Consider the following 23,277-nt stretch of genomic DNA (forward strand, 5'->3'; position numbering starts at 1 on the left):
TGCAAAAAAACTATATAGAACATTAATAATTACAAACATATGCAAAAACAAAGGGCTTTACAGAACAGAACTATTTTAAAATGTCAAACTCTAATCTATGCTCGAGGGTTATAATCCTTTAAGGGCAGTTATAATTTGCATGGCTTTAGCATTTGAAATATAAATTAAAAGGATTCTATATATATATATATATTAATAGAAGATAATATTGGGAAAATCTGGAAATTATGTATTTGTAAATATTTGGAGGTGTGAATATGATACCATAAAAAAAAAAAAAAATATATATATATATATAAAAATTCTGTTTTGACAAATTCACATTTCTCCATCCCAAACGAAACACCCTCATCTGTTACTGTAATGTCAAGATTTTTTTGATGAAAAAAATTTGACATCTCACTCCAGAATATTTTGGTATGATTACAATCCCAAAGAAAGATGAATAAGATTTTCTTCATTATCTTTACAAAAAGTACACATTGGGTTTAAATCCCATTTATATATATGTATATATATATATAAATCAAAAATGCTTTAACAGGATAAACATCATGAATAATTTTATAATAAATTTTCTCTAGCGTTGGACCAATAAAATATGCAAGATGGTGAAAAAACATATTTCTTAACCTTTTGTTGCTTGTTTTCTTACTTATAAAAGGACAATCATAATCAATATAAATGGAGTTTGAATCAAAACTTGGCACTGAGTAAATTTGACGTTTGAGTAAAGATGATAAAAGCTTTAATGACCGACTAGTGATAAAACAAAACAGCATATTCTTAAAGGGGAACAGGAAATTGGAAAAGTAACATAAAGTCAGAATAAGACAATAAATGACCATTTGAATTTATTAATTGGCTTACAAGTAATATTCCCCTATCAAACCATTTTCTATAAAACACCGTCTTATATTTGTATTTAATGTCTTCATTATTCCAGATATACCGGTAATATTATTTTTTGTAGATTTTACCTTTGAGCTCCCTGTGCGTTATATCCTCCTCACCGCATGGGGCAGTATTGTCAATCCAGCCGGCAGCGCCAACAGCTGTGGAAGCGTAGAGGTAAAAGTTCCTAGCTGTGCGACATAACCGACCAGCAGAGAGTAAAATATGAGTGAAAGTCAAGATTTTGGGGACCCTTTTCAGGACAGTAAGGCAGCATACGTGCTTAGTAATGTCGCCGAAGTGGTTGAGAGAGTTCTCATGTTCATACCAACCAAATCTCTTCTACAGGTCGCAAGGTAATGGAAAATGTTTGCAAGCTAAACTGTTAACTTGGCTAGCATTAATGTGTAATGAATAACAAATGAAAGTGACTGTAATTTACGGAGTAAATGTAAAGCTAAATTGGTTTATATAGTCATTTTATTTACAGGTTGTATGCGAAGTTTGTAGCTTAAGTAGAAAGCTTAGTGTATGAAGTGTGAGTTTTTGGTTGGACAGCAGGTGAATGTGTGTGTTCTTCCTGTTAGTGTGTGCAGACTGTGGCGGAACTGCGCCCGCAGAGTGCTTCGGACTCAGCAGCACCTCACCTGGGTGTCCGCGGCTGGACCCTCCACCACAGAGCTCCACTCTTTCTGCAGCCTCCTGGCCGAAGAAGTGGAGGTAAACTACCGAGCCTAAAACCTAGAGCGAAAGCTACAAAGTTAGCTAGACGAAGCTGAAGAGAAATAACCCAGTGGGGAGAAAAAAACAACAACGTGTAGGGATTCCCCTTTTTTTGTTAAAAAACAACAAAAACACTGCAATTTTCACACCGTGACTTATTCAATATAAATGCGCATGTCATAAATTTGAATACTCGCCAGGAAAGGTGGTTTATTTCAGTTCTAGCAGATCCTTAAAAAGTCTTAAAAGAAATTGAATTCTTCAATATAAAAATAAGGCCTTAACCCTTTATAGGGTAAGTTACTGTCCCCCCCCCCCCTTCCTTTCTTCCTCTATGGAAAGTTTTTCAAAACTGTAAACATTTCAACTGGGCCAGAAAGTAATGCTTTATGTTAAAATAAGCATCAGGTTAAATTTGTCGCAACCAGGTTTTTTATTGTGTTAAATTTGAAGTTGGTCTTAAAGTTTTATTTCAAGGGACACAAAAAGTCTTACATTTAACTTACTCTTTTATTGTCCCTTACAGTTTGATATGAGACGTTTAGTTTGGTTTAATTTTCATTATTTCTGTCTATCGGTAGTCAAAATGTGGAATCCACATACTTAGAAAACTATGTTTTTTTTAAGATATTTTTTTTAAAATCCTAAATCCATGCTTAAGCTATGCACATACACACTCCAATAGAATTAGATACCTAATTGTTTCAACTCAGCTGTTTTGCTAAGGTTTACTTTCTCAGCATGTTAAGAAAGTGCACCCTAAATGCACCAGGGAGCGTTATAACAGATCCATCCTACCTGCAGCTGTAAGACTTTATAACCATCACTGTTCCCAACAACCTCAATAAGTTGTTACATTCATGCCGATTTTGCACAGTTTCTATCTTGGTCAGTTAAATAACATGCTGCAGCATTACTGTAAAAATGTCCACAGCTGTATATTGGTGATTTATTCTTCAGTTTCACAGTATTTATATTGTTAAAATACTTTCAGTACAGTATTTTTTATTTGTTTATATTTTAACTCTTCACTATTGTTTCATTCGTGTACACTTTTCTAAGATCCACATTTGTGTGACATTTTTTTCTATACACTACAGTTTCCCCATTGTTGGACAATAAAGGGATTTTAGTCTTTAATTCAATGATCTGGTCTTGGACCAGGAATGTCTCTAACGTTAACCTGTGCTGTAAGCCATCACAATGCAGTTACCAAACATTTATCTATAAAACCTTTTTTGTTCATCAGATGTGAAATGTTTAAAATTGCTGACAATCAAAACATTGTTTTTATTTTGTTTAAACCAGTATCATAAATTGTGTCTCACATACATTTTAACAAATAAATCTGTTTTCCTTCTTGAATGAAATACTGAAATACAAACTCTAAATATGCTCAAAGTAATAAAGCATGGTTGTGTTGCGTGGTATTAAAAACCTCATACTATTGCAAGATGTTTTAATAGATGAACATATCCTGATCATCTTTATAACCTGGAACAGCTTTATCACTGACAGCTGTCTGAGATTCAGAGATCAACTGCAGTTGGACTGTATAAAAGCCTTAAAGCTGTATATTAATTGCATGCAAAACTTTCCTAATGTCTGTACTATAACATCTAACATGTTCCAAGCATTTATGACAGTATTATTGCTATAACAATATTTTTTTGGTGTCTTGTACAGCCCTAGAGCATATATAATATTGTACAGTTCAGGCAGTTACCAAACTAATCAATAAATTATACTGCTGATAGTTTGTAGTTATGGCTCTAAGAATGAAAGTGTAGATGTAAATCATTTTTCTGGATTTGATCCATCTGTACTTTCTCCCCAGAGGAAAATAGGTTAATAGGTACATAGAACTTGAAATTTGAAATACTTTAGAGAATATTTCTGGCTCTATTGGGGGAGTGGGAGTTGTAGGTGTGATCTAGAATGAAGACAGGGTTACATACATTTATGTACGGTATTCTTTGGAGCCTGAAACTCAATTTCAGTGCAGCTGGCCTCCCTCATAGATTTTAGAAGCCTCTCTTTAGACTTCTTTTCAGCTTTTTCTTGCTTTAGCATCCCCAGGAAGTTCTGCTTGTCCGTGTTTACATTTAAGTACTGAGAGGTTACTGACAAAACTATTAAACTGCTGCTGAAGATTTCAGGGACTAAAATTAATATTATTCATCTGTTTAACAACAATTGTTTATCCAAATGGGTGTTTAAAGAAATGGTGGGTCTATGAATCATCAGAACATTTTCTATCCACGTTAAAACAAAAAGCTTCACCAAGTTTTATTTTTTATCTGATTGTTTTCAGAAAGTTTTCCTCCTGCCTAAAACGGTTCTGATGATGGTAGACTGTGAGGCCTTGAGTGGACAAGCTTATTGCTATGAACAGAGCAAAGGTCAGTAATATTTATTTTTTTCCTGTAACTCATTAGCAGGTTGAAATAAACCCTAACACTGTTTTCCACATTATACTTTTTTATTGTGTTAATAATTAGACAGTTTAGATTGGCACTCTTTGCTGCTCTATGTAGCAAACCTACATAATTATCACCTAAAAGGAAGTTTTAACTACTTTCAATGTTTTTTTTTGTTTTTCTTTTGCAGCCAAATAGGTTTTTGAGGCCGTTTGGCTGAAGGTGTTGATGGCTTCATTAAAACCGAATCAGACTAGGTGTTTAATATGGATTTTGAACTGCTGAAAGTTTAAATTCCATTGAAAACACATGTATTGAATTTAAATAGTTAGGAAATGATCCAAAATGTTGAACTTATTCAATGTTATATATGCTTCTTATAAAATATGTGAAAGAGACTCTCTGTATGCTCTTCAGGGTTTGACTAGTTCTCTGCTAAATTTTGTTTTCCATTTTGTAATAATGGTGTTCACCTCCATTTTTGGAGACTTTGAAAAAACTATAACTAAACCTGTATGCTAGATTCAGCTATTGAATTCAGAGAGGCAGTTGTAAGTGAAGTAAAAAGAGGCGAACAGTATCCCTGCTATTTCAACAAAGCTTGCTGACAAAAAGTGTGTTCTCTGAACATTTTCAGTATTTGATATCTCATGCTTTTACATTTTAAAAACGGTTACTATATTTTGTGGATGCAAAACAAGCATTGGTTGAAAACCACCACTCAGTGTCTGTCTCATATTAGCTGACCCTATCATATAGTTGCTGCACATTGAGAATTATACAGTATTTTGCTTGCTATTACAGAAGGTGACTGCTTTTCTTTGTAAATTTGAGGTCAGGATGCCATAAATTACATTTTGCTTTACCTACTTTCTCCTCAATGTTACTTTTAAATGTAAATGTTTTAAAATCTCCCTATTTCTTGGATTAAAATGTTTTTGTTTTTATACCTGAAGCAAAAAAGAGTCGCCAGTGTTCAAACACAGCGGATGAACTGAACCAGATCTTCCCCAAAGGCTGTGATGTTGTTGGCATTGCTACACCGGGCATTGTCTGTAAGTGTTTCACTTTTCTTCATTTGCAAAGATTCATTTTCATATTGGTAAAATAGATTTTTTGGGAAGATATTGACACTAATTGCTTATATGTGTTTGATTCTTCCATAAATCCCCGCTGCTGTTCGACTAGTGCTTGAAATCTGTGATATTAACCTCTTAAGCCTGACGGGCCGACGGGCCCTGTTCCAGGCCCAGCTGACATATGTGCATTTTGATCTATTTATGGATGCAGATAAAACACAGTGAAGTTTTTTTCTTCCACCAACATGACTTTGAAGAAAGCGCTTTAAAGTTTCTAAGACAAAAAGAAATTAAAGGTTTTACACTAAGACTTGTGGAATTGCAGCCGCATAAACAAATAAAATGAAAAAAAAAAAAAAAAAAGAGAGAGACTGGGAGGCTTTCAAGAAAATTTATTTGGACCAAAATCTTCTGAAAACAGCTTAAATTTTAATGTTGAAGATGAAGAAATGATCCCTAGAGATCTTCTTTTTGAGACTGCAACTTAATATTTTCTGGTTATTTACGTGTCTGCCATTTCAACAAGAGGACGCATAAACAAAGTAGGAAATAATGCTGACCTGGTTATAAAAAAATTTGCTATGAATTGCACCTCAACCCAACGCAACTACTGTATGTGGAATTGATTCAGGGGACTTTCTAAAGTTTTAACATTATCCACAGTTTACTAATACACATTAATGGTACAGCAGAACAACATATTATATATATATATATCATGTTTTCTCTAGCCATTTTTGCTGGTCAGACTATATTTTTGAATGTCTTGTAATTCAAAATTCTAATTTTCTATGCAATTTTTTTTAATATTCTGCAGTATACAAAAGTAAATTTTGATAGAACAGGGATATCTCATTAAAAAACCTGCTGAAGTAGCCATACCACGGAAATCGACACTATCATTTGACCAGATTCATTTTTTTTAGGAACTCACCCCCAAATATTTCGCACCTTTGTGCCAAAATCAAAGGTCTGCCTGCCTCACTCTCCATTAAAACCTTTGTGGAGCTAATGTGCTTGGAGTAATTTAGTCCAAAATGACTGCAGTTATAGTCAAGATGTGAGACTATAGAATCTGAGGCTTCATCCAAAGTTTCAAACTTCCACGCTGTTTTAAAGTGTTTGAAATAAAAAAAAAGTTGGTGAGGCTCAAAAATGTTTATTTTATGTTTCATGTTGCTTTTATATAACAGAAATGATCACATTTATACTGATTCCCCTTGAAAAATATTCTTTAATGACTCTGTGTCATACAGATATTTTTATTTTTTATTCTTTATAACTCTGGAGCTACACTTGATATAATCAGGTATTTGATTTGAGGTGAAAATTGCTGCTAACACTCTGGGCTTAAGGGGTTAACAGATTTATCTTTTGTGCTCCTTTGAAGTGTAGAAATCACATCCTTTGTAGCCTCAATAAGTTGAATAGTTATTTCCCTCTGCTTCTGCCAGCTTGGAAACTACAATGGCTGACTTGTCTCACACTAATCGATTGCCCAATGTCCCTGCTGCTGAACCTCTCATTTCTCGTTGTAATCACACTCCTCTAGAGAAGTGATTCTCCATCAATGTTGCTAATGTTCCCCCAGAGCATGTGCTTATGAGGCGCTCTGTCTGCCATCTTTGATAGCTGCATGAGTTGTTTGTGACAACAGGCATTTTCTAATGCCTGTGTAAATTCTCAGCCACTCAGGGGTCACAGCAGCTGCTGAACAGGCTTCAAACAGAAACAATCTGACTTTTGCTCATTTTTCTCTAAAAACATTTTGAAACCCTCAAGACGTCTTTGTCTATACTGTCTGCTCAGACTGTAGTGACCTGTAGTTGGAACTCAGCACCTGGAGGTCAGTCTTCCTAAGCACATTCTACGTCGGGTCAAATCAGTGACTGACACGTTTTGGAGTTTCTTTGGCCATTTGAATAATGAGGCTGTTTGTTTAATTTCTTTGGAATGATTTCCAAGATGGAGTTTTATACGCTTTAAAATCCGAAAGTGATATTTTTAAATGATGTAATTTAGCTGCACTGACCTCACAGACTCGTCGAGCATATACCAAGCTTCTTTTGGTTTTGATTAGAAATGTCATATGTATGTAAAGTTTTAACACCGTTTCAAACAAAAGAGTTTTTTTATGCTGTTTTTCATTTTGGAAGGTGTAGATTTTTTACAGATCTCTGTATAAACATGGGCCTGGTTCCTTAAATTACTGCTACAGTTCAAATCTTTTGAACTGCGTCACTGTTGGCTAGTGAAATGTTTGTGCAATTAGAAGAAAACCTATTTAGTTTTTGCTGTGTTTAATCATATAAGCTGGATTGTTTAGCATTCAGTGTTTCTTTAACATAGAATAGGGCTGCACTAACAATTTTTTTACTAATTAATGGATCTCTTGTGTTTTGAGATCAATCTATTATTAATCTGATAGAAAAGGGTGCCTTACAGTTTTTATGTATAATATTAAAGCTATGTTGCGCTAAAACCATGCTGCTTGAGGAGTTCTCGATAGAGCATATTTACTAATTAATTTTTTTTTCTCTTTAAAATGTAAAATGAATGTATGAATGTATTCCTGCTCTGATTTCAGCGTTCTACTTGCAAATAGAAAATTTTAGAGTCTGTTAGTGAAGTCCGTGATTAATGCATTACTGTATCAGGAGTAATGAACATCATTATAAAAAGAGTTGTCTTAATGCAGTTTTAAAATGTCTTTTTTTTATTTTGGACTGATCAGCTATATTTTTTTGATAAACCTGAATATTTTGTTTAGAAAAAGAAAAAAATAAATAGAAATTCTCGAATAATTGAGAAAAAGCTGTTTCGTGCATTAAAGGTGTCTGGAAAGAAAATGCGATGGACGTTTCAGAGATACATTGCTTTCAGAAATTGAAACGATGACCTTGACTGACGGCGAGAGATGGAATAATCCAAATGCCAGCGGCCACTCTGGCATTTTTGTGCCTCTAAGTAATGTGATTGTTTTTTTCTATCTTGCATGAAAAGAGAAGGTCCTTTCTCTTATCTTCCTGCATCTTCTCCATGTAGAGATCATGCCTTTCCATCTGTGCATAGAGCTCTTGCAGATAGTCGGAGCCTTTTGTGCAGCATAAAATAAATCCATTCTCTTACAGGAACGCATTTTTGAATAGGGTGGTTACAATGACTTTAGGACCTGTTATCATTTGCACATTCGATCTTAGTACAGCAACACATACTCTAATGGCACGTGCACATCTTTGGTTTGCAAAACAATGTAGTGATCATTATTTGGTATCTTGGTAGATCAAGGTGCATCACTTTATCTGCCAATCTTATTCTGATGGTTGAAGGATTTCCTGTGGGCTGATGAGTCTAACATGATGATGCAGTCTAGACCTAACAGATCACCTTCATTCATGTTATTTTAATATTTGAATGTGTTTTTAATTTTTAATTTTTTTTTCTGTTTGAAAACTGTTTGCAGAGACCTAGTCTATGTTTCTTGACTTAAACAGTAAAAGAAGATCAGATGTGGAGGAATAAAAGGCCTCTTATACAGGGGTTTTCTGTGCTTGGCACATTTAACCTTTTTGTTTTTTGTTTCTTTTTTTCTAAGATTTCAGCTGAAGTTTTAAAGATTTTAGCTTTACTTCATAGTGTTTCCATCATGATCACCCAGGTTACTGGATATTTTATAAAATCAATGACTACATTAGAAATACTTCAGGAAGTCCTAAAGGCTTATAAAACTAGGTGTCACAAACCTCAGTTTATGTTATTTAGATTGTACTTGATTGAGCAACACAGATTGTGTTGTAGAAGGAAAATTATCATTTTTAAACCTATTTACTAAACTTAAACTCAAGTTTATTTTGCTTTTGTAATCACACCTCTTGATAAGGATCAACATACACAGCATACATGTCAGGGATAAAATTGGGATATAGTTGAAGAAGTGTTAGAAGAAACTCATTCAAAGGTTCAAACTTCTCACAGAGCTCCAGTCAGAACTTTAGCCACAGCTGTGGGTGTGGATATTTTGCATTCATGCGTCTCTAAATCACACAACTGGGAATCTGGCAGTTACACTTTAACGTTATTCACTTTTAAATACTTATTTACTCTGTTGGCATATCACTTTAAAATCCCCCAAGAATAATTAAAGATATCAATGAAATGTTTTTTTTTACGATTCAGATATTGCAACTTTGAGTATTAAGTGATTTTTATCTGAAACAATATTGGCATGAATTCTGCATTCTTGTTCATTTTATAGCGTGGAATGTTAGAAAAGGCTTAAGTGAATTTACTCAAGCAGAGAGCAATAGTCAAGCATAATAGGTATTAGGATACTTTTTTTTATTTATTTATTTTTTTTAATGTCATTGCATCATAAGTCATAAGTACAGATTAATTAAATTAACTCTCTGCATTTCACACATTTTAAACCGATTTCGGACAGATTTCCAGTATCATTATGTTGAGGCATCTAGGGCTGGATCATGTGGACCAGAATTGGTATCTTATTTTGAAATATTTATCTTGATAATGGTTTTCTTTCCATAAAATATGACCTCTGGATCAAAGCTTTGTCCCAAATGTTTGTCCCAGAATTTCTAACAAACCGCTGTAGATAAGCATAGGAACATGCATGAAATGGATGAAAAATAACCTTCTGGCATTCATAAAAGTACAATTATATTGTAGCTGAGACCATCTCAATATAAACAATATTAGAATCATTTATTTTTTAGAAAAAATTGTGATATGTTTAAAATCTCAATATATTATCCAACCCTAAAGACATCCCTAGTAGTAATGGGATATTTTGAAAGGCAGAAAGTTTTGCAAGGCACTGAATGACTCTGTTGGTATACGGCTGTCAGGAGATCCGGGGCTGAACTAAATTCTCACAATTTCACAATAAGATACAAATACTGCACTTGTTTAACACTTAAATGTTGGAGTATTTGGAGATGGGAATAAGCTGCACTCACTTGCTGTATAAAAAAAAAAAGAGTGATTATATTTGTTCCACAGTTTGGCACAGGAATAATTTAAAACCTGTTTGAATTCCTATTCTATTAAAAATATACGAGTAGGTATTGAGACTATCTGTTTCCTGGGCAATTTTTAAAGATGTACGCTGAATTCCATAGCAACTTATCCATGACCTGAACAAAATGCCCATCACTGATATTAACTAATGCTGGTCTCTAAGGTTTCTTTTTTTTTTGTCTGTTTTTGCAAACCCATGTTTCCTTCTGAAAGAAGTTTTCTGCTGGAGTTCATCTAATAACCATGAAACAATGGCTTAAAGACTGATGGCTCCGATCTTATAAAGGTTTTTGTGGATTAAAAACTAGGGCTGCAGTTAACAAATTTTTTATTTTTTTTTTTTGATTAATTGATTAATAATTGGACAGCAAAAGGTTCCTTAAGACCTTTTGTAATATTAAACCAGCTTAAACTAAAACTTTTCCACCTGAGGAGTTCTGGATAGATATTGACAGACAAAAAAGACTTTTCTTAAAAGACACAATGTTTACAAGTTTTTTTTTTTTTAAAGATTTGGTAGAAAAACTGCCTTAAGTGGGTTGCTCTGTCAGCTAAACGCATGTTTTACAGTCTCTACAGTCTATTTAACTATTAATCAGTTACTAAATTAGTTGACGATTATTTCCATTATTGATTAATCAGATTGTTTTAGCCCTGATTAAAAACCCTAATAAACTAGATAAGATTGGCAAAGCTGTTCTGCTGACCATCTGCAATTCGAATAATGGTGTCTTTATAGGAGCAAAGGTGTTAACATTTCTGAAGGTTTACCAGCAAAATATAGTGATTTGTCTTCCTTAATGCTTACTGCTGAGCAGTTATTTTTAAAACTAGACTAAATGTCTTAGTGGCAGATGGTTCAGGAAAAGCAGCCGAGGTAGCATGCATACATTAATGCAGTATTGTTCTTGACCTTCTCCACAGTGACTCCTACTGGTTCATGGACCAATCCTCCTAAGGAGCACCAGGAAGGGGAGGCAGGCTTTGCCGTCATGCTTCCAAACACCGATGGGGTTCACATTAAGCCTTTTCACTTCTGTAAAAAGACAATTTCTTTGTCCGCCATGAAAGAAGCAGGTAAGGATGGTTGTTTAGTAACTTGACAGAAATGTCAAACCTCAACATTAATTTTTTTTTTTTCTTGTGCTCTTTCCCAGGACTGGTTGACAACCCAGAGCTACGTGTTGTTCTGATGTTCATCTATGAAGCCTATAAATCTGGAGGAGCACGGTTCCTCAACCAGATTCTTGAGCCGCTGACAAACAGCAAGGCTTTGATTGCAGGAGGTCTGGTAGAAGGGGTCTTCTCTCCGTCCAGAGACTGGTAAGTTAAATTTTCCAAAACATGATAAAACCATGTTTTAATGCTTATTCTGTAGCACTTAAAGTTTTCGTAATCTCTGTAGCTGCAGCAAGGGAGCATACGGTGTGATTGGCCTGGCTCTGAGTGGCCGTAAAGTTCAGGGAGCATCTGTGCTCCTGGACCAAGAAGTCGGTACCGCAAAAGAAGCAGAAGCCACGGTCCGACGGCTAAAGGCAGCCAGGATTCCTGAGAGAAACACTCTGGGCTTCATGTTCGCCTGTGTGGGGAGGGGCCAGAACTACTACCACAACCAGCACAACGTAGAGGCAGACGCTTTTCATAAGGTCTTCCCTAATACGCCGCTGTTTGGTCTCTTTGGAAACGGCGAGATCGGCTGTGACCGGATTGTTAAAGACGACTACACCCTTTGCAACTCCGAGTCCGACACCTTGCAGCATGAATACACCACCGTCATGACCCTGGTTCACTTGGGCTGAATATACAGAGGCGACAAGGAATAAGAGGAGAGAAGTCAAAGTGTCATGCTTCTGTTGTTAATAACAGTTTGGAGCAGCACACATTATGTACAAAGTATTATCCAGGACATTGCTGTCTTCGTTTATGCTTTCAAAGCAGGATAATAATCCCCTCGGCCATAAATATTTAATGGCCACCCCTGGATGATTTCAGGTCTTGGAGACTTTGTGGTTAAAAAATGTTCCACAGTGTACATAATAAAAAAACAAGTTCTGCTTGTCTTAGGACGTTTATATTTTACACCCCGATTTCAGGCACATTTAAAACATATTCTTCCCCCTGAGTGCACTTTTTCTTTATGGAAGTATAGAGAATGAGGTTGTTTGTCCTACTCAAAATCAGGGTAAACTTAAGCAAGTTTTGTGTCACCAGTATTAACATACAGACATATATATATAAAAGTATATAACTTTTTTGGGGGGGCGGGGGCTTATTTTTGGTTATGTTTGCTTGATTATTCTGTTAATTTGGCGCAGTGGTTGCATGTCAGCCTCTGAAGCCTAAAGCAGATTTTCAGAAAGGCTGCCACTTGGCTGTCTGAGCGATGCTGAGCCATGGAGTGAAAAGTTTTCTGCTTTAGAGTCAAGTTGTTGACTCTAAAACAGGAAAATATAAAGGAAAATGTTTGGGGTTTCAGGGGATCAATAAATTCTACTTTATTTGAAATTATTTGTCCTGCATGATGTATGGTTACCATTGCATTATTAGTTCAGATACACGTTATCGATGGCGCTCTGTTTTACAGAGGCCTCTTCAGTGCCTAGATTCGTACTCCGTTAACTTTTTCATATTTTATAAAGTTGCAATGTATTTTGCTGGATGTCATGCTATAGACCAACAAAATGAGAATAATTGTAAATTAGAAGAAAGTGATGCATGGCTTTTTTTTTTTTTTTTCTCTAATGCTCAGAATTGGAGACATTTAGCCTGCATTTGTATTCAGCCTCCTTGAGATATTTTCTTTGGTATTATTCCTGAAAGTTGTATTGAGTGTCTACTGGTTTTGTTAAAATAGATTCTTAAATTATTATTTGCATCACAGCACAGCCTTAGTAAAATGAGATGGAGAGCTTCTCTAAAATCAGTTTTTTTTTTTTTTTTTAAACAGGTTCTCTGTTGGATTAAAGTCTAGAATGTCACCTTGCCATTCTTAAGAGCTTTCTGTATGTTTAAGGTTATTATCCCAGTTTTAAAGGAACGTCAGTCCTATGGCGAAGTCTTTGGTAGCCTCTTTAAGAAACCTTCCATCGTTGAATACAGTCCAACACCTTCAAAGCGCATGCTTAGTAATTTGTCTCGTATAATTAGGGCTCTTCCTCCTATATGTTTGTGTCTCTGTAGTGTTGTTTGCTAGCTTAACCTTGCTTTAAACTTCCACCACATAGTTATTATAATTTTTCTGGTGTGTTACTTGGTCCTTGTGACGCTGTGTGGTCCCTAATGTTCTCTAACAAACAATGGCAAGGTTTTCACCAGTCAGTTGCAGTTATTCTAACAAACACAACTGAACTACTAAGGATGACGTCCGGCTGTTGGCTCAAATTGGTTTAATTTAGGGAAGTTAAAGGGGCTGAAAATATATGCATTTGTTTTATGGGTTCAAATGTACAAGATGTCAAATGTGGTTTCTTCCCAGTTCATAATTATTTGCTACTTTGTGTTGGTCCATCTCATAAAACTGTAAAAATACATTTGAGTTTTTAGATATAGCATGACAGAATGTGAAACAGTTGGTAGGAATAAAACGCCATTGTGTCTAATAGCATTCAGGCCTCTGAAAATGTGTCTGAAATTTAGGTTAAAATCTTTTCTTAGGGCTAAGCTCTGTTGTGAAATGGTGCAATTTCATTCTAAACATGATTCATTAGATTGCTTAAAATTGCTGTTTTTTAATTGTAAAAAAAACCTACAACAGTGATTGTAACAAAAAATTATTTAAGTTCAGCAATCCTTTTTTTTTTTTTTTTTAGAAGATAATTGCTTATGTGCTCTCCGCCTTTTAACTGTATATAATGATACATCCTGTATAGTTTCTGAAATAAATATAGATAAAAACTGTATCGTTTAAGCAAACCTGATTTTTATCCCTGCACCTTTTATTTCTACTCTGTTTGTTCTGCTCCAGCCCTCAAACTAGAAATGCTGTTAAATTGAGTCATGAAACTGTATTAAAAAGCACTATTAAAGTGTAGGTTTCCACTGATAAATTTTAACAGACCATCTTTAAATATGCGTGCCAACCTTTTACATCCTCAGCAGCCCACGTCCAAGCGTGTTTAAAAGAAAGAAGAGACTCTTCATTTTGATGGATGTGCTCTTTAGCCATCGACTGGCTAATCCCGATGAGTGACAAATGGTTAAGCCAATTGCTGTACAGGCAGTTTATGTTCCCATAGTATCTTTATTTTGGGACATCAGAAAAACACACACACGCATAAACTCCGCAGCTCACGACGAGAGAAGCGATCAGCCAGGCGTAAAGCTAACAAAATCATCTGTGGCAATAATCCGATTCTACATTGGCCTAAATTGGGAACCTGAACACCTTTACTCGCAGGTTTTTTTTTTCTTCTCCCTCTGACGCACACAGATCAACCTCACGGCTAATGTTTTATTGCTCTGTCGTGACCGGATCGATGCAAATGTCACACGATTCATTGCCACTGCCAGATTTGTGCACTAAAAACGTGCATATTTTGGCTGCCTTTGCGTGAAATTCGCGGTGTTCCGTTCTCCAGCCGCTCCTGAGGCGTCTCGCTGAGAGAAGCCGAGGCTCCGTTTCAGCACCTGGACAGCTCCCCTCTGTCAGGGTTCCCTGCTGCGCACACCGGGGGAAGCCCTCGGCTGGGGAGCGCAACCCGGTCCCTTAACTCAACTTGTCTCATCCAGGGGAGAAGGGCCGCTGCTTAAATCCTTGTGACTATACTTAAGAAAAGCTAACATGGCTCTTGACGAATGACGCTGCTTCATGCATTCGAGCTACAGTCTCCGCTTGGTTTTGCACCGAAATCCACGCAGCACAAGGGAGCAGCGAGAACAGCTACGGTGCTCGTCCAGTGCAAAAGTGCAGCGGGTTGCTGCAACCTACACGCACTGCGAGCCTGCTGCTGCTGCTGCTGCTTCACTCACAGTGATCACCACCGAGGGAGACATTAGTTTCTATAGGGGAGCAACTGGAGGCACAGTTACGCATCAACAATGTAAATCTTTTACAGGTAAGAGACTCTCTCTGGTTTATGTACAAGTGCATCTAATAGCAAAAACAAAAAACAAAACGAAAAACAGAAAAATAATATATTTATACTTATAGTTTTTTCGGCTAGGGAAGTCTGGAAGCCAACTCCTCAGGTCATAGGATGTAGAGCTGCAGGTAAATTTCTAAATAAGAGTTAACATCGACAAAAGTTATCTTTAATGCTTACAGTTGCATTTTCTGAGCCCATCTTATTTTAATTTGAATGTGATAGGTTCACCACTGTGCAGATTTGACAAATACTGTTTTGCAGGCCACCATAAGTTATAGGGATGTACATTACTACTCATAAGTTAAGCCAAATGTCTACAACACTCAAATTAACAAAAAAAAAAAGTCTCTTTCAAAAGCATTAATATCCTTGTGCCTTTTCACCAATTTAGGTTTTTACAACTACATTTGAAGTAGTTTATCAATTTCAAAACAATGTATTGCGTATTTGGGGACCGGCAGAATAAGGTTCAATGTTTAAAAATTTTAAACATACTGGATGGATTCGTATTTAGTTCCATGAATCAATACTACTGTACGTAGCTTTTGGGATGTAATTTGTCTCTATCAGCTTTGTACATCTTGTGTTTATAATAATATAGAAAAATTTAAGAGGTGTAAATAGTTTTAGTATGAAACATTTTCCAGCTGGATGAAATTGTTATATCAGCCAGACTATATTGACTCATTTGTTTAACAATCCCATTATATTTCAGTTCTTTACAGTGTTACTAGATGTGCTCTACCCAGGTTCAGCATGAAACCAGGATCTCCTAGGTGGAAAGGTGAACTGCAGCTCTAGAACAGGCAGAAGTGAGCTGGGATTGCGAGGAAAGACATCAACAACTAATTGCTTTCCCTTCTACATCACCCATCACGATGGCTAATGCTGAGTAAGTAAAGTGCATGTGTAATTTACAATTGATCTCCCCAATCAAAATAAAAAAAACAAATCTTTAATTTAGTTGAGCCTTTCCCAAGCACCCCTCTTTATTGAGTTTTTCCCACTCTGCCTCTATTTTCTCATCATTTAGCAGTTTTTTGATGTCTCATTTGGAACAATAATGACCTTTATGCACTGAGACACTGATCCCATTGAGGTGCCGCTGACCCTCGTCTGTGTGAATGAGCATGCACATGTTTGGATACAGATTTGTGGAACACACCTGCACAGTGCCAACTATGGAGTATTTATTCTGTTGACACAAATGCTGATCACTTGACTGATTCTTCAGATAAAACGTCATCTATGGCTACCAGAGTATGTGTCGTTAGAGAAGCTGATTTACAGAGGCAACATAAATCTTGCTGTGTCTGGGAATTTGATGTTAAAAGAGGGAAATGCTGAAAACTGCTTTACTTTATCAATGTGTAACACAGGTGGTGTCGTATTAGTGTGTAATTTGTCTCTTAACCAGCAGCATTTATTCTCTTGACCTAGATGAATGGCCCCAAATCATCGCTCCATTTTGGCTTCAATGAGAATACCACTTTAATTCCTTATTTCCTATAAAGCTCAGTTTAGTAGCTCTTTGGGACATCACCACATGATAACATGACTGAAGTGACATGCATCTAGGAGAAAGCATATTTATAGGCTCTTGTGAATACCCTGTTTATTTCTCCTGGGGCTTTCTTTATCTTCATTCTGTGCACCATGAAAACATGTGTATAATTTTTGTGTTTTCGATTTCATGGGAAAAAAAACAGCTTGTAAAATTAACTTAGAGCTGAATATGTCAGATAACCTGTTTGGGTTCTGTTGTCTTAATATAGAGTTAATCAGGCTGCTGTCCGTCAATATAGATATCTACTTGTTTATGAAGATGCATCAGTACAAATTTAGATTTGTTTTGGAAATTGAATTTATTTTCAAAGAGCGATTGTCGTATTTATATTTTGTTTATTTTGCTGTTTATGGCTCGCAATAAGAAACTAATAAAGGTTTCTTAGAAAATTTGAATATTGCAAAAGATTAGGGCCGAAACCATTAATCAGAATAATCGATATTTGAATAGTCGTCAACTAATTTAGTAATTGATTTATTGTTAACTGGAGTATAGACACTCTAAAACATGCCTTTAGCTGACAGAGAAACCCACCCAGAGCAAGAATTATACCAACATTGTAAGAAAATATATAAACATTTAGCATTTAAGATGAAAAAACTTTTTCTCTGTTTATATGCTCTTTCCAGAACTCTGTAAGTGGAAAAGTTTTAATTTTACCTGGTTTATTTCTTTAATGAACATTTCCCTGTCTGATTATTATTGATTAATCAAGAAAATAATTGAGAGATTAATCTATTAGAAAAATAATCGTTAGGTGCAGCCCCACAAAAGATTAATAACAACAGATTTTTTTATATAGGAATATCAGCCCACTGAAAAGTATTGCCCCTGTCTTGTAACTTATATGGACTTTGTGTTTGGTTGATGCTTCTTTTGCAGAGAATACTGTAGAATGATTACTGTAGGAGGTCTGCATTTTGAAACGGGCAAATACCTTGAACATTACACCAGGTACTGGTTCTGTTGGATTTCTGGACAGGTGTCAAATCATGCCAAAAATTTTTTATCAGCATCTCCAAAAAAAAAAAAAACGTTTCTGGAAACCGCTTTAAATAGCCTGGTAGAACTCTGCGCTAAGTTTGAAACTGATAACATCTAGACTATCATCAAGAGATGACATGCTCCCCAAGATCATCTTTCCTTTTTTGTTTACCTTTATTCATGCAGGCATTCTCACTGAGATCCAAAGTTTAATAAAAAAAAAAAAAAAAAAATCAAGGCTTGATTTGATAAAATGAGACAAACAACAACAACAACAACAAAAAAAGACTGATAGAATTTTGAAGAGACTTTGAAATTATCCAATTGGACCTCAGGGGACTTTACTGCAGGGGAAGAATGGGTTGATAGAGGGAAAAAATAGCAGATAAATCCCATGTTGTGGATAAGTGTGTGTTTTGCTGTTAAAGCAACAAATCCTGCTACCGTTTGTACCATAAAAATTTTACCCAAACTCTTAAATGAGCTTTGCTCCACACAGTCTTACTTGAGCCACAGTTATACTTGTAGCTTTTATACCTTTTTCTGGCACATTTCTACCTTCCACTTAACTTTCCATCCATATGCTTTGACAGCACTTTTCTAACACAACAGCCTCTTGGCTCACCTTCAGTGTGGAAGCTGTGAAGGACTGCTCAAGTCAGCAGTCTTCATCATATCATATTCATCAATCAAAAACAAACATTATTTTGATCAGAAATAATAATACAATTTTCTGAGTTTCTGATCGAGTTTCATTTTACTGTGACCAAAATGAGCAGAAATAAATACATAATATGTTGTACATGTGATTCTGATTGCAATGAATCTACATAACATATACGTTTAAATTTTTGAATAAAGTTACTTAAATAAATGTAGCTTTCTTGAACAATTTATTAATTAACTCACCTGTTTGATGTTTGGAGAAATTCTGTAAATTAAATGCAAGTCTCCTCAGGGGCACATATGGCCTTACTTTTTGTTTTAGATTCTGTTGTTTTGCCATTTTTGAGTAAATTCTCCACAAGTTGCCAAAGAAGGTCTTAATATAATTGTCCTCAGTTTTAATAAGAACTATTTTTAATGTTATATATCTAAAGAAATTAAAAACACTATGCAATTATTGGGCAAAGTTAGATAGTGAGGCCATATAAAAAGGTCTGCGGACATTTCCGTTCTGAAGGCAACATGTGCAGTCTTCATCCTGCTCCGCAGGGCTCTCTGGGTCTCCTGTGTCTTTTACTGCTTCTATCTGGAAAGGTTAGATAAGACACTGGTCACTCCAGGGCCAGAACAGTCCATTGTGCAGTTTCCAAATTCATCACAGGTTAATCTGTTATATTATTAATGAGCTACTGTGCTCGGCAGACTTCATTAATATCTGCTGGCAAGAAGTAATGGAAGTTTGTCTGGAAACAGAATTGGCTTTTGTAGTGAATAACCTGAGGCAGTTCTTAAATTATGTTAAAGTGACAGATGCTTCAACATTAACTATGTTAAACACAGACTTTTAAAACTCAGGCTCTTGTTCAGCAAGAACGACAGGCCTAGCTTTGTAAGAGCCAAAAGGAAGGGACCTCTTTTGCTCATGTTGCCATAACCTACATTGTATTTATTGTAGTAAATGAAGGACAGGTTTGTGAGGGAAGAATTGCTTCCTCTTCTGGATAAAAGTAAACAATAGCGAGTTGTTGGTTGTATCTGACTCCTTTGAGGCAAATCTTTAATGCCCGGCAGCGCCCAGCTTCTCTAAAGTTGTTCTCAGAGGCTGGTGGGAGCGAGGAACATCTGTGATGTCTGCAGTACTCTGGCCCAGTTTGAGGTGTGTTTTTTGATCTTTGCAATTTGGAAACATTCTTATTGTCTTATGCTTGCTCTTTTGTGTTAGTTGATAAAGTTTTTCAAAATGGTTGAATTTGTTAGAAAGCTTCTAGACTTTCAGAAAAGAAGTAATAAACTGTCAAAGGATACATTATTTTCATATGAAGTTTATTTCTACGTAAATTATATTCCATAACCATTTCTATATCATGTTTTATATAGCATATTAATTATTAGATGAAAGAGACATTCGCTAGATATACTTTTAAACATTTCACGTATTAAAATTTTTGGAAACATTTACATTTTCACTATTATCTTTTCTACTTTCTCAAACCCTTTTAACTATTTTACATGTTTTCACATTAAAACACAAACTTCAGTGTATGTTTACTACCCAGCTATTTGAGGCTGTCGAGAATCTTTGTCACCATGAAATCAAAATAAAATTTTATTGACTCATTTGAGGCAGAATGCACACAACATGTAGATTTAAATTTAAAGCACTGCTAGAGATCAGTACATGCAAGCTTCCTAAGAAGACACACTTATCAACAACCCTAAAAGAAAAATATGAAACATCCTTAAAAATTGAAAGAGAAACTCTGTAAAAAAAAAAAAAAACTAGAAGAAAACCTGCACATAGATATGTAGTATTTTCCTAAAGTGCGGTTTGTGCCAAAGGAGTCTATAAAATGGGCAGATGGTCTATTTGATTCTCAGCAAGGGGGGTTATATGTGTCTGAGGAGGGATGAGTTCAGTCAGATTACATGGACTGTGTCCTAGAACATACACATTCAAATCCTTCCAAAGGTCTCAGTTGGACATAGGTCTGGACTTTAATAGTTAATTCTTAAACATGAATATTTGATTTTAACTACTACATTATAATTTCGGGGTGTATGTTTATTTTTTATTGTGCTACTGGAAGGTGACCCTCTGCCCACATATTTTGCAAATTGTTTTATTAACAGCTTCCTTGTTCTTCTCAAACAAAAACCTGTACCATTTTGAGCAAATTCAGGTGTCCCCAGTGTGAGCATCTGCTGCCGTGAGACTGTCCATTGCACTAAAGTATTACATAACGCTGTAAAGTTCATGACACTCATAACTCCTTTGCCACTTCTTTGGGTGCAAAGCTCAATTTTTCTTATATTTTCTAAAGCACCTTCCAAGCTTTGTGTCCATTTTCCTTTTGTTTTAGATTAAATGGCTTTAAGTTTTTCTATTAATGATGTTTCCAGTTGTTTTTGGTTTTTATGCTACAGAACATTTTAGACAGTGGCTTAAATAGGGAGTGTTAGCCTAGTGGTTAGAGCAGTGCGCTTGTGCTTTGAGAAGGTTGCAAGTACCCGGTTTGATCCATAAAGCCTCCACTCTGTGTCCCTGAGCAAGACCCTTCACCCCACACTGCTCCCCCGGGTGCTCCACGATGGCAGCCCACTGCTCCCCAAGGGGATGGGTTAAATGCAGAGGTAAATTTCTCCTATGTTTCTCCGATCACTAAAGTTCAGTTATTATTAAATGCGGAGAGAAGCTAAATAGAAAAAATAGATTTTGTTTTAATTTAATGAGGGATGTGGCCGGTTCTTTCGAGTTTTGGCTATTTTGATGTTAATATCACTATATCTTATGGTCAGTAAGTCAGCTGCTTGTTCCTGCTAGTCATTGTGAGACTAAAGAGAAATGTTGATTGATATCAACTTCAAGCATCTCAAATTCCCAATATTTCACATGATTAGATTCTTATTTATATGTTCTACGGTTTGAAGCAACATAAATGTAATTCTCCAGCCAGGCTACTTATTGCTAAGCACTGTAAAACATTATTTTAAACTGTAAACACTTAGAAATTCCTGTTTTCTTCTATAGTGATAGAAAGGATTATGTTAAACTCCTAAAGACAGAATGAGAGGTGTCTTTGCAGGTAAGATGTTGACTTCTAAAACATCTCTACTGACGCCCACTTCTTAACCAATCTAGATCATTTATTTTAAACTCTATGAAGTTATGTAATGCAGTGGATTAAGCTCATATTTCAAGTGAGGATAGCATTCCTCTGAAAAGAACATTCTTCTGTGCTCCTGCCCCCCAGTTACTCCCATGACCTTCTCTTATGGCCAGCGAAATCCCCTAAGCATTTTTTGGCACATAATGACCTTTCCTACCTGGCCCACAACACAACAGTCCCCCATTTAATTTTATCTGCTGCCCTCAGGGAAAAACTTCTCCCCTGAATATCACCTATGTCCTGTGGCTGCTCCTCTGCAATCACAGCTTTGTTCGTTCTCTTCTGGAATTAATGTTTTCAGAATTTATCCATTGCCCATTGTTTGTTACATAAAGGCACCAAAAAAGGTCAGCATTTGTTTTAAAAGATAGCAAGTGCACACAGATTAAGAGCCTCTTACTTTCAAATTTGTTTATTATGCCAGCTGTGTGAAGGCCTGGTGTTTTTACAGTGCTCTACAAAATGTTTATAGCCATTAAACTTTTTTAGTAGTTTTTCATTATTAGCAACTTTAATGTGTTTCAATGTGCTTTAATCTGATGAATCTAACAATTTATAATATAAATGTAAATAAGATAAACACTGATATTTTCAAATTAAGACATAAAAGTAATGGCTGTGGTGATGAGGGAACTTGTGACCTACTGTATTGATTAGAGCAGGACACTTGTAAATTATTTGGTTTAAATCTTAAGGACTGCAGATCTTGGTTCCTGAGCAAGAGCCTTAGTCCCCGAATGCTCTGCAACCCACTTTGCAGCAAGTGATTTAAAGTCGGAGGACAACTTTCAATTGAATTTATAAAGTTGAAGTGAGAGAATAAAATAAAACATTTTAGTCAAACCTCTCTAAAATAACGTTTTTGCTGCGATCACAGCTGCAACTTTTCTGGCATATGTCTTTACCTCCTTTGCACATCTAGAGACTGACTTTAAAAAAAAATCTATATATCTATATTTTTTGCATAACATCACAAGCTCTGTAAATCAGAGAAAATCATTTTTGGGGCATCACCATCATTTTCCCAAATTTGGGAATGAGTCTCAATTTGATTCAGGGTTTGATTTTGATTCAGCCATTTTATTATATGGATATTATTTGCTTTGAATTCTTTCACTGTTACACTGTTTCACTGTTGGCCGTATGTTTGGGTAGTTGTTCTGCCCACAGGTGAATTCTTGCCCGATTTTAAATTCTCTGGCTGTGCCCGAACGTCCGCCCTAACCCCTAGGTTCTTCAATCACTATATAGAGCGGGGACTATATTGTGGACTTTTAAGTGAACTCAGTTAACTGACCGTTCAGACAGATGATCCTACTTTTCACCCCCTGTTGGTCACATGACTACACCTCCCCACACAGTGCCTGGCCATCTTTGTTATTTCTCACCGCTGTCGGATAGCATGCTGCTGTAACAACAAATCGAGATAGCTCCTTGCAAAGAAGCTATATCTGCAGGATCCGAGATACATCTGTCGAGTGACCATGGATGATCATTACTTTTCAAGGTGCATTGTGGGAAATTTAGAGTCGACTACTTTATCATCCACTAAACATTTGGACACTCATCTGTAATGGTGTAACTACTAATAGTGCCCTTTATAGTTCCCTTTATAGTGATTGGGGGTGGACGTGGTGGACCTTTCCCTCAATGTGA

At 35.9% G+C, this 23,277-nt stretch overlaps 2 protein-coding genes across 3 annotated transcripts in view; both read left to right on the forward strand.

The window, feature by feature from the left end:
- The first annotated feature begins 1,070 nt into the window (after window positions 1-1,070).
- On the forward strand, window positions 1,071-13,958 carry fbxo22 (F-box protein 22). The gene is made up of 7 exons (XM_015371574.1): window positions 1,071-1,250; window positions 1,482-1,614; window positions 3,932-4,019; window positions 4,994-5,092; window positions 11,078-11,230; window positions 11,311-11,476; window positions 11,559-13,958. The coding sequence occupies exons 1-7, from the start codon at window positions 1,120-1,122 to the stop codon at window positions 11,950-11,952; spliced, it is 1,164 nt and encodes a 387-aa protein (XP_015227060.1). The 5' UTR covers window positions 1,071-1,119; the 3' UTR covers window positions 11,953-13,958.
- A 791-nt stretch (window positions 13,959-14,749) lies between these two features.
- Window positions 14,750-23,277, forward strand: part of LOC107082764 (transmembrane protein C15orf27-like) — a 46,459-nt gene continuing 37,931 nt past the window's right edge. Inside the window, exons 1-2 of one of the 2 annotated variants that reach the window (XM_015371601.1) lie at window positions 14,750-15,207; window positions 15,972-16,129. In XM_015371601.1, coding sequence (XP_015227087.1) covers window positions 16,116-16,129 — 14 coding nt within the window. In that variant the 5' untranslated portion in view covers window positions 14,750-15,207; window positions 15,972-16,115. The remainder of the gene's footprint in view (window positions 15,208-15,971; window positions 16,130-23,277) is intronic. The other variant, XM_015371600.1, reaches the window with a different exon arrangement.

Source organism: Cyprinodon variegatus, unplaced genomic scaffold (genome assembly GCF_000732505.1).
Source record: "Cyprinodon variegatus isolate N-32 unplaced genomic scaffold, C_variegatus-1.0 Scaffold61, whole genome shotgun sequence".
NCBI classification, from domain to species: Eukaryota; Metazoa; Chordata; class Actinopteri; order Cyprinodontiformes; family Cyprinodontidae; genus Cyprinodon; species Cyprinodon variegatus.

Excerpts from the sequence above, each read along its gene's own strand:
- fbxo22 (XM_015371574.1), top strand. The coding sequence starts at position 1,120 with ATGAGTGAAAGTCAAGATTTTGGGGACCCTTTTCAGGACAGTAAGGCA. Across the intron at positions 11,231-11,310 it reads GTCCGCCATGAAAGAAGCAG|GACTGGTTGACAACCCAGAG; the intron begins GTAAGGATGGTT and ends GCTCTTTCCCAG. Across the intron at positions 11,477-11,558 it reads TTCTCTCCGTCCAGAGACTG|CTGCAGCAAGGGAGCATACG; the intron begins GTAAGTTAAATT and ends TAATCTCTGTAG.